The 12,651-nt window shown below is 32.7% G+C and overlaps 1 protein-coding gene across 1 annotated transcript; it reads left to right on the top strand.

The window, feature by feature from the left end:
- Positions 1-261: 261 nt before the first annotated feature.
- Positions 262-3,406, top strand: LOC144565968 (protein NRT1/ PTR FAMILY 4.3-like). Its single transcript, XM_078315822.1, has 5 exons — positions 262-428; positions 786-1,000; positions 1,513-1,956; positions 2,226-2,347; positions 2,524-3,406. Exons 1-5 carry the CDS (start codon positions 347-349, stop codon positions 3,311-3,313), a joined length of 1,653 nt encoding a protein of 550 aa, XP_078171948.1. The 5' UTR covers positions 262-346; the 3' UTR covers positions 3,314-3,406.
- Positions 3,407-12,651: the final 9,245 nt, after the last annotated feature.

The raw sequence follows: 12,651 nt of genomic DNA, 5'->3' as shown, positions 1-12,651 counted from the left end.
TGGTGATATGGAGTTAATCTAGACAGGGCTGCTTATCATCCTATCACGACATCCACATGTTGATCTACTCTGCATATCCATAAAAAATTGCGTAGTTAACGCAATCTGAGTGCACCATCTTCGTGAGAAGATTCAAAAGCGACAAATACGGGAGCTATAAAAAAAAATTAACTTGGACTTTTATGCACCACCTCCTCTCTATATAAGCAAGCCCATTAGGCGCAAAGTTACTCAAATCAAACGCAGGAAAATAGAGAGAGAAAAAGCATAGCAACTGCTATTAAGCTGTTATACATTTTTCCGCGAGATCTTGAAATAAAGAGAGTGAGAGAGACCGAGAGAGAGAATGGAGACAATGGTCGATTGGAGAGGAAACCAAGTAAATCCAAAGAGGCATGGAGGGGTCAGAGCAACTCTATTTCTCTACTGTAAGCACCCCTACTGATATTGTATTTCAACTTGTGGAAGTGAAAATATATGTGCATCGGTTGTGCATTGTCTTTGATTGTATTTTGGCTACATAAAAATTGATGCCACAATTTTTCCGAATAAAAGAAAATTAATATAAAATTTGAAATCAAAACGACGAAGTTTTGTTGAAAAATAATATTCGAAATATTTCTTGAAGTTTAAAGCTCATCACTAACTAAGCAAACCATTACCATTGCTTGTATGTATACTAAAGTAAATATTTCTCATTTATAGTAAACTTTCATATGATTATGATAAGTGACAACGTAAGCATTTTCAATATATTAATTAATTTTACATATGCATTGATGCAGTGTTGGTGATAGTTAGGAGCAGCATAAATGCAGCAAACACCAATCTGGTCGGATTTTTTCGTTCAACTCACAACATGACCATCGCACGCAGCGTGATTCTCAGCACGAATTTTGGTGGTGCCACGTGGATATTATCCATTTTGGGAGCATTTGTCGCAGATTCTTACATTGGCAGATTCAAAGCGATATTTTTCTTTGGTCCATTTGAGATCCTGGTAAACTTTCTACGTATCTTTATGACATATCATCCAAATTGTTCTAGTACCACGTGCACGAAACTAAATATTAGCTAGGAAAAAAAAAACATTTGAAATTGAGACATTTATCTACGATTTACATCAACTACTCCATTAACTAGACTTGAGATTTCTAGCTAAAATTTCTGTTAGCTGATTTAAATGTTGTACACATATTTTGAGTAGAACTAGGGTGCTCCTATGTTCACTAAGCATCTTTGTGAACTTAATTCTAAAATATATCTAATTAACTTCAAAGAACGAATCCAAACCGTTAAAATAATTCTACTTTACGAGTGATACGTCTACATACACAAATTTTAAAATAGTTTTGTATAGAGCAAGTGGTCAAAAGACATTCAAAAAATTAATGCATTAAAATTAATTTATAAATCTTCTAATTTTGACCGCTTGATTTTATACTAAATTAAACTTTATGATTGTCAAGTGTTACTTTTCTAATTAATAATATCCATCACATGTACGCACAGGGATATGGATTACTTGCATTCCAAGCGCACCACTCCTCGCTCCACCCCCCTGACTGCAACACAAAACAAAACCCTAACGCAGACTGTGAGTCGCTCCAAGGTTGGAAAACCTTGCTGCTTTACCTTGGCCTCTTCATGGTGGCATTTGGTGAAGGCTTCATGCGCTCTTCTACACCTGCATTTGGCAGTGACCAGTTTGACACCAATGACCCGCCTCAGATGAAGCAAAAAATTAGGTTCTTTGACTTTGCTGCATTCGGAACTTGTTTTGGAGCGACTGTTGGACTGGTACTTGTGGTGTGGGTTCAGAGTTTTAAGGGGTGGAATCTGGGTCTAGGTGTATGTGCATTGTTTATTCTGTCTGGGTTGATTATTGGAGCCACTGGAACACCTTTTTATCGCTATAGATTACCCGGTGGAAGTCCGCTGACTCGAATTTTACAGGTATATTTATAGCAGTATGTACAATTTCTGTATGTTTATTTGTTTTCTAAGAAAAATTAGAACCTTAAGTGATTGTTTGATTAATTTGTTTTGTGTATGTTTATGATCCTATGATTTGACTATTAATAGACTAGCTAGTAATACAATTATATAAGCCAAAAATAATAGTAAGTCCTCCAAAGGAAATCCATTTGAATAGCTGCATATATATCATAGATAAATTAGTTGTAGTTGGGAAATGAACTAAAGTAGTATCTTAATTTGTTTAGGTCATTGTGGTGGCATTCAAGAAGAGAAAGATTGTAATGCCTGAGAAGAACATCGAAGATCCTGAGATTCCTGTAGCAGATGCCAGTGATGCAGAAATGCTTTCTGGGACAAAAGATCTAAGGTAACAAACATATATATAATATTTTATATATATATACATATATATGAGTTGTCATTTGTAGAACCACAAAAGAGAAATGTCAAATTGCAAGTTTGCAACTGATATATATGTATTCATGATAAGTCCACAAATCGAAATGGTTGACATTTAACAAGATACATATCTTTATCATTTAGATTTCTTGATAAAGCATTGATATACACTGGTGATACAAATTCATGGTCCTACTGCACCATTTCTCAAGTGGAGGAGACTAAATCTTTCCTAAAGATGTTACCGATACTCTTCAGCGCTGTATTTTGTTACTTTCCTTTCGCTCTATTCTTCACCCTTACTGCTCCGGTAGCTTCTACTATGAATACTTATCTTGGCGGTGTCAGGATAGCGCCGGCAGCCCTCTATGCTGTGCCAGTATTAATTCAATGGATTGTCCTTGTACTATATAACCGTCTAATCACACCATTAGTAGGAAGATGTACCAGTAACAAGTACAGCACCGTTACTACTCACTTGGTACGTGCTGGAGTAGGCTTTGTATTTGCAATGATTGCCACGATTGTTGCTGCATTGGTTGAAAGAAAGAGAAGGATGGCAGCAGATCCTAAAGATTTATCTTTTCTTTGGATGCTACCGCAATTTATTTTTGTTGGTCTCATGGAAGTTACATCATTTATCGGGTTAATGGAGTTCTTCAGCAATCAGCTGCCAGAGAGAATTAGATCTCTAGGCTCTTCTATGGTGTTCTGCATTGTAGGTCTATCAATATGGTTGGATGGAGCGATTGTTGCAGTCGTAAGTAGAGTTACCAGAATCGGAAATGATGGAAGAGGGTGGTTGGATGGAATGACATTTGATACCACGAGGCTTGATCTTTTTTATGGCATGCTAGCTGTTCTTGAATTTGTTTGTTTGTTGAATTTTGCCTTTTGGGCAAGAAAATACTTGCAGGGGCTGAGGTCTCAATGAAGATCTCTTTGATGACCTCTGACTATACTTTTGATAACATAATTGAAACTTTTGTAAATGGCATGCACATAATTTAATTATTAGATGTAATTGTAACTTGACTAACTTCCTATATATCAATATTATTTGGCAATAATGTAAATACTTATTCTGAATATAATAATATTAGTTTGGAAGTGGAGTATGAATGCCTTGAGTGATCAAGGAGCAAAGCCATACTAGTACTCTTTTTAACTGCGTGCGCTAATTTTTAGGCGTGCATCATTGCAAGAGGCCAATTGGACGGTCTAGGTTTTGCCATCTCTTATTAATTGATGAAATGGCGAGATTAACTGCTAATTGAAAGTTCGAAGCAACTGCTAATCTAATAAATCAATTAAGTAGTAGAATAGCAAGCTAACTCTTAATATCGACAACATTTCAAATTTATTTATGGTGGTCCGTCAAGAAATTTTTTTTTTCAAAATATAAAATGACCTAATATCGTAAACTAAAATTATTAAGAAAAAATAATTTATTATTGAGAGGTTAAAATTTAAAGAAAACACACAGAATTAAAATATTCAAATAGTTTCTTGGTTCAATTTTTTTTAATTTTCAGAATTATCATTCTCTGTAATTTTTTTTTTAAAAAAAAAAATCATCTTCTACGTACTTTCTAAAATCAAGTTAAAAAAAAAGTTTTATTAAAATTTGGCTGATTTCAATTTTTGAGAATTTGATGATATATTGATTGAATTTTTTTTGTTTAGAAATAAAAACTATGTTCTACTTGTAAAAAAACCTTAGAAGAATTTTTGAAAAATAGATCAAATCGTGCCAATATCGTAAACATGGAGAGCTCTCGGTGTGACTGTATTTCAACTCAAACACAAAAACCACACATTCTCACATCAAAATGAAAATAATTATCATACCTGTGTGACAGGTTTTGTGAAATCAACTGCATATGCACATATCGATTTGGAATCTACGATGAATATCTCGGTGGATCTGTCGGATCTCATGATTTATATTATCTTACACTACAAAGTACAAACAGTACTTTTTATTTGCTGCATAATAGAAAGTCAATGGGTGAGAGAAATGGCTAAACATAAACTACTAGACCAGTGGTTTGCTAAAATTTGTAATGGGTTACTCAAACTTGGTCTGCCCGTATCCGCTGCCCGGGGTACTCATACCCAAGGCCAGATATAAACAGGTAAACAGGTACATGGGTACGGGTATGAGACGGGCCAGACCCACCTTTTTTGAAAAAAAAACCCGCCCATACCCGTACCCGCCAATACTCGTACCAGCCCATTGTACCCGCCACCCGTACCCTACCCGTTTACCCATCCCGGTTTACCCGAGGTACCCATACCCTATCCGTTTACCCTCTTTTTTTTAATTTGATTTTTTTTCAAATTTCCCTTCCCACCCCCCACCCAGTTCAACTCACCAGGGCCCGGACCGGTCAAGTCAAACCCGGACTGGCCAGGCCCAATCCGTCCCATCCCTTTTTTTTTTAATTTCAAATTTTATTCCCCCTCCAATATTTTCTTTAAATACATCCCTCTTCCTCTCAAAAAATTCACTCTAATTTTCTCATTCTCTCAATCTCTCAATCTCTCAATCTCTCATTCTCTCAATCTCAATTCTCAAATTTTATTATTCTCAATTTTTAAATTTATTGTTTAAAAAAAATATAGTTGTAAATTTAATTCATTCTACAAATCCGCAAACGGAATTACGAAGGTATCGAAATTACGAAGTTCGACATCTCCCGCAAGATTTATCCGCGAAATTGGTTACATTTATTTCATGTTAAATTAATTTATTTTTGTAGAGTAAATTTAGTTTAAGTTAGATTTATTGAATGTTAAGTAATTAGATTTGTTAGATTTGTTAAATTTGTTAAGTAATTAGATTTGTTAGCTTTGTTTTATGTTAGATTTGTAAAGTAATTAGATTTGTTAGATTTATTTTATGTTAGATTTGTTAGATTTATTGAATATGTTAGATTTATTTAGTTTATGTTAGATTTGTTAGATGTGAAGTAATATTTGTTTTGAATATGTTAGATTTTATTTTTGAAATTCGAATTTATTTTTAATAGGTTAAAAAAATATGTTAGATTTATTTTTTTGAATATGTGAAGTAATTAGATTTGTTTTGAATATGTTAGATTTTATTTTTGAAATTCGGATTTATTTTTAATAGGTTAAAAAAATGTGTTAGAATTATTTTTTTGAATATGTGAAGTAATTAGATTTGTTTTGAATATGTTAGATTTTATTTTTCAAATTCGGATTTATTTTTATTAGGTTAAAAAAATGTGTTAGAATTATTTTTGTGAATATGTGAAGTAATTAGATTTGTTTTGAATATGTTAGATTTTATTTTTCAAATTCGGATTTATTTTTATTAGGTTAAAAAATGTGTTAGAATTATTTTTGTGAATATGTGAAGTAATTAGATTTGTTTTGAATAGGTTAGAATTTATTTTTCAAATTCGGATTTATTTTTAATAGGTTAAAAAAATATGTTAGATTTATTTTTAAACATGTTAGATTTATTTTGAATAGGTTAGATTTATTTTTGAAAATGTTAGATTTATTTTTAAATAGATTAGATTTATTTTTGAGAATGTAAGATTTATTTTGAATAGGTTAGATTTATTTTTGAAAATGTTAGATTTGTTTTTAAATAGATTAGATTTATTTTTCTGTTTATAATTTCTGTTTTTTAAATTATATTTTTCAATTTCTGTTTTTTAAATTCTGTTTTTTAATTTCTGTTTTTAAAATTCTGTTTTTATTTCTGTTTTTTAAATTCTGTTTTTTAATTTCTATTTTTAAAATTCTGTTTTATTTCTGTTTTTTAAATTCTGTTTATTAATTTCTGTTTTAATTTCTGTTTTAATTTCTGTTTTTTTAATTTCTGTTTTTTTAATTTCTATTTTTTAATTTCTGTTTTTAGTTCTGTTTTTATTTTTTGGAATAGGTTTAAAAAATGACATCTCCTCATCGTGAATCGGTGGAAGAAACATTTGAAGCGAGAATATCGGCTTCTATTTTTTACCCCGATATGTCACCACCTAAACTGCTACTTGATTACTTTTTTTTAATGTAAGGTTGTTCACTTTATTTTATTACTTTTGTATTTTTTTTATTGCAGGAATTTTGACAACTCATACAATATTGGACATAGAAGGTTACATAAATCGTTAAATTTATAATTTACAATTTATAATCATGTTTTATGTTTTGTATTCTTTTATTTTGTTGGTATAGTAATTTATGATTTGCAATTTATATATTTTTATCTTGATTGGCATTGGTTGTTGCCTAATTAAAAAAAACATATATTTGATAATATATATTAATTATTTAATTGAAAATTTGTTGCATGTTTATAAAATATTTGTTGTCTATTATGCGCTCATTAAAGTTCAATAAGAGAGAAAGTGCTAAAATTTTATGAGAGTAAATAGGAGGGAGGAGGAGAGAGAGGGAGAAGAAGAGAGAAATGGGGATCCATAAGGATATTTTGTTAATTATTTTAGAGAAGGGATATTTTGTTTGAAAATTTAGGAAAGTAGAGTAATTTGTAAAATTTGCATATTTTTATTTCTAAATAAAAAAAATCTGAATCTTATATATATCTGTTCCTTTGTATCGAAGAAGTCAAAGAAAGAAGTTATGATGAGTTGTGACTCGTGAGTACACGAATGTACGGTTGTACGACCTCCGGCTTGTCCTTGCCCATGTGCTTCCAAGAAGATGGAAATTGGAGAGCTACGGAGTGAGAGAGGAGATGGAAACTGGAGAGCAACCGAGCGAGAGAGCGACGAAGCGAAGGAAAGCGAAGGAAAAGAAACGAAGCGATGGTTCGACTCAATGGACGGCCCGGCTCAGATCGGATCGATTAGGAAAAGGATGTTATATTTCGAGTTCGAGCTGAGTTTGGACTCAACTCGAATTGAACCCAGCTCAATTCAGCACATTCAAGAGCCTAGCTCAAAGCCCATGAGCTGACCCGGCTCGTTTAGCAGACCTAGTTATAAGCGTATAAAATTAAACAGTTATTTGTCCTACCCTCCCATTCCCCCCATTTTCTCCTACAATTTAATGATGTGCTTTCAAGACCCAATATATATATATATATATAGGAATATGCTAGCATGCTATGCATAGCATAGAGCCCCTCCATGCAACGCCTTGGATTTTGACTTTTCAAAATTCTAACGGTCGATCCGAACCGTCCATCTTGTTCTCCATATTAATATGTGTTTGGGGACCAAATTTTATATTTTTTGGAATTTTTTTACTATTTCTTTAGATTTATTGAAAATCGCTGTTTTTTTATGGTCCAGATTTGCTGAAAACAGCGATTTTCAATAAATCTAAAGAAATAGTAAAAAAATTCCAAAAAATGTAAAATTTGGTCCCCAAACATCCAAATTAACCTAACATGTAATATCCAATAATAATAGAAAATTAAGTAAGCTTACATGTATTATTGCTTAATTATGTTAGTTAAATAATATATGCTTCTTGAACTAACGATGAACATGGACAATTGTTGACAAAAGAGCCAACAGCTGGAAATTTTAATGCAAAAGACTTTTGAACGGACTCTAATCGGAAAAAAAACAGTAAAATAATTAGTTATTCAATATTCAGATTATAGGAGTACGGATTTAGGCCAGTCACATGAATTGGTGTGCAAGCTAGGTTAACTATCAAACAACTAGCTAGGCATAAAAATATTTGATTCTCAAACTAGTGCTAAACTAAAAAGAACAATAATGAAGGGCTAAAATATCACAATAGCACAAAATTACTATGAAAGCGTCTCAAATTAATCAGCGTTGAAGAGAACAATATATTATCTAGTTCTGAAGTTATATAAACCAGTAAACCACCATTTAGGAAAAATAAAGAAGAGCCAAACCAATTCAGTTTATTATAATAACAATAGCAGTTATATGATAACGATAAAATATTGTCCTTATATATATATTTTATTAGCAATATTAATTTGTAGAGTGCTGAGTGCAATTTTCAGAAAATTAGTATTATTATATGAGGCATGTACGACTGATGTACATTCAGCCACGTGAGTATGTGATAATACCAAATCATCCCAGTGTTTCTTCCGTGGCTTAACATTGACTTATGATAAGTTATTATATACGAAGATTCCAGGGCGTTCCCATTTTTGCGCCTGATTGCGACAAAAACAATACAATAACGAACTGACAGCGTAACAAAAGCCCTTAATTTGGACTTTAAGGGCTGAGATAAACTTATTTAAAAAGGAAATCTACCAAATATTCTTACTGATCAACATCATAAACTCGGAACAAAAGTGTTAATTTCAACTAATATGTTTGAGTATATATATATAAATACACGTGTGTATGTCGAGTCGCACACTAGTCACATTTAGTGTATTGCAAAACCACGGCATGTCGGGCATACGTGCCGATATATATGTACCATGTACGGCTAAAGACATGGCATGCCTTGTTAAAAGTGCTGTGTCAACTGTCAAGATGTATATGTATGTGTTCTTAACTGTGTTGTATTCAAATTCTATAATTGAAATCTGCACTGCTAAATATAGCATGTCTAAACACAGATATGATACGGCAGGTTTAAGTTCTGACATAGCACGTCTAGACATAGATATTAAAAAGGAGGGAAAAATTCGAGTTAGCAAATTTTGAGAGATGTTTGAACAGTTAATAAGATTTTTTCTAAATGGGAAAAAAAATGAAAAAGTGAATAAAATTCGTGCATCAAGAGAAAATACAGTGAAATAAAAATTATATTTACTAAAACTAAAACTTGAATTTAATTATTTTATATTTTTTAAGGCATGCATTTTCAGAATTTTAAATTTCTTTACTAACAAATGTTTTCTCAAATTATACCAAAACAAATATACTATAAATATAGGCCTCATCGAGACATGATGTTGGCTGATATTTGGCTATGCATCAGATCCTCACTACATGGACAGGCAAAGCGCTCGTGGGATACGGCATGGGCGGCAGGGGCATGGGGTATTTGGCGGGAAAGAAACAAGAGGATTTTTACAGACAAGAGAAGACCACCTGGTTTGGTCATTGCGAGCGCATCACTAGAAGTTAATGATTGGACACAACTTTCTTAAATTTTGTAAAATGAGCTTAGATAGCAGAGGGGTCAGGGATAGAGGGCATGGAAGCACCTATAGTATAATGTTACAAGCAAATTTTGACAAATAGTTAATGAGAGAAGAGGGTCAGGGGGAGGAAAACAGGGCAAAATACCGTGTATAGTGCTAGATATGTAATCAACTCTTTTATAAATATATTTATTAGTTTAGCATTTGCCAACTAACCATCAAAAAAAAAATATATCTTTAAAAAAATGAAACTTACGTTAATATAAATGTAATTGAATTTATTTCTGATTTTCTGGAAATTTTTCTAGTTTTTTTTGGAGATTAGCACACATTTTAAAATAATAAATTAGCTAAATATAAAAAAAAAAAAAAAAAGCACAATATGTATAAGTACCGGCACGACAGGTTCAATTAATAAGTTGTACTAAATTGGACCGTACCGTTAAACATATTATGTTCATCTAACGGCACGATTTTGCTCCAAATACATTTAAACACAATACATTAAAACACAGTTCGCTACAGTCACAATACACTAGTCATATCGCCAGATTGGCACCATTAATTAATTTGCAGATCATTTGGTGATACTGAGTTCTCGTTGACTTTGTCATGTCTCTTTCCTGGAAGCCCACATGGATTTGGTTAATTGTATATTTCAATATTATTTTACTTTCCAAATGACGACAAAACATCAATTGACTAACAGATCCAAGATCATGCCAGAAGGAACAAAATAGGACGTACGTATATAGTACAAGACTTTCATATCCTCCCAACTAAATAGCATGCTAATTTTTTTAGAACCCAATCCTCTATTTGTCTAGAGAAAATCTGAGCCGTTGATTGTATAAATCTCAGCCACTCATCAAAATAGATCTTAATCTCAGTCTTTAATAAATAGTTCTGATTTTATACATCTGTTTAATGTTGTCAAGCGTGTAAAAATCTAAATTTAATTAAAACCATATCCATTACATGAAACGCCGCATAGTAATTGCAGTTAATTCTCCATGCGTTTTCCCTTCTTTCCACGCACTCGACGCGTTTTCCTTCTCTCCACGAATTCGTATCCTCTGAGATATCTCAAACTTAGCGTGACATAATGGAAAATCCCAACCATTTAAATACGCTCCGCACGAATCTCAAAACACACATAATACTGACCCTCTACATCACCTCGAATAGGCACCGGACACGCGTCACGCAAAAGTTGGAATATCTCACCGGATACGCAAAAGTTACGCAAAAGTTGAGATATCTCAGAGGATACATTCCCGGATCTTCCGTGGCCTGTTTGATGTGGTTGTTTGTGTTTTCATCTATTAACAATTTATTGATTTTTGTTTCTCTCATTATTAATTAATACATTATGACAAAATCAAATAAATATTAATCACATCTAAAGAAAGTAATCAAAATAATATTTCAATCCCGTTGCAACGGACGGACACTTAGCTAGTAAAAACAAATATAGCAAATATAAGTTGACTTGCTCCAATTTCTAAATTGATAGTCTCTAGCTGGCAGCCTTTTTAAATAACAATGCTTTTGGTCCCTTAATTACAATATGCGGCTTTTGTGGGCCGCCATGTTTGTTTTCGTCATCTATTATTACTTGAAATAACATCTAAGGGCCCTAAATTATATATATTATTATTTTCTTTAAAAACGCTAATTTACCTTATATTAATTAGCTATTCAATAATCTATTGTAATAAATAAAAGATTGCAAATGCATCACCCGTGAAGTATATTAGTTCCAACGGTTTAGATTTGTCATTTGAACTCAATTGGATAGATTTTTTATTTTTTATTTTTTTAGACAGAAAGATTGAGGTCTATACTTTTAAATTTCAATTAATAACTATAAAGAACTCTCTAACTGGACTTCAAACCCACGATCTTCCACATGAAAGATATTGCCATTTACCCACTAGATCGACCAAATGCCGATTCTTAAAATAATAGATGTGTAATTAATTATTTAAGTTGGACAGTATAAATTTAAAATTATTGGATGGAATGCCAAGTTACTATCAAAATAAATTAAATTTAATACACTCACTATTTCATTAATAATAAAACATCATATTAAATTTTAAAATTTTGAATTTATTTTTTAAGAATATCAAACATATGTACATTAAAGTTTGTCGTATATTAGAATTACTCTAATAAAATAAAAATCACCTAGAAAAATCTTATGTGCTTATCATCAATTGCTTTGACCAAACAATTTTCTATTATATATGCCATTACTTACCCAAAGCCTGCACAATTCATTGTAATTAATTTAATCATGTTATCGATCTGAGTTGAATATTGGTGATGTGGAAACTAATCAAGAGATAACTGCTTATCATCCTATCACAACATTCATGTTGATCCACATAATTTGTATATATTGATAGAAAAAATAATTAAATCCAAAGAGTGCTGATAAAAATAAAATCCAAATTGCCCCAATTATATGGATCTTGAAGAAAACGAACTTGGACTTAAAACCAATATATATGTTCTAGAGAAAACTATTTGATAAGCCCGTGTTCCCAAGGCCCTCATAGCCTCAATCTGGACCATGAACAAGGCTGGGATTAGGATCTCGTTCTGCGAGGCCAACCCGGGACACAATGCAAAGTCCATGATTGAGGCCCATAATAAACCGGCTCAGCTATGGTCAAGATAGCCTACATCTCAGGACATAAAGTCCAAAGTCGCCCTTGAGTCAATAACTGCTTATAACTGGCAGCCACGTCGGCTATCAATCTCGCCGCTGCCCATACAGCCACGATTACACGATCATACGTGGCCACGATCACATGACCTTATAACTAACCCATGTTCTGGCTTACTCTGGTAGGGGTAAGGCGGTACGTAGGTCATACTATATAAGGACTTTCCTTCTACAGGAAAAGGGCGAACTTGAAGCTGCTACAGCTTACACACACACAATCATCTCGGGAATGAGACATGTTAGAGTTAAATCATTTTCGAGATCTTCCCTCAGTCTCCGAAGCCCCCTGCGACTTCCGAGATCAGAGATCGTCCTCAGATCTCCCAAGCACAACCACTACTCGACCTGCGATTCCAAGCAGGACAAGCCTAATCTAAGCCCATTTTAGCATACGGCCCACTATCCCCAGATAGCCCGTATCACTATTAATTTATTGGTT

Source organism: Carex rostrata, chromosome 15 (assembly GCF_964058835.1).
Source record: "Carex rostrata chromosome 15, lpCarRost1.2, whole genome shotgun sequence".
Lineage (NCBI taxonomy): Eukaryota > Viridiplantae > Streptophyta > Magnoliopsida > Poales > Cyperaceae > Carex > Carex rostrata.
Note: the sequence above shows the minus strand (reverse complement) of the source record. Positions and strands in the feature narration are given on the sequence as shown.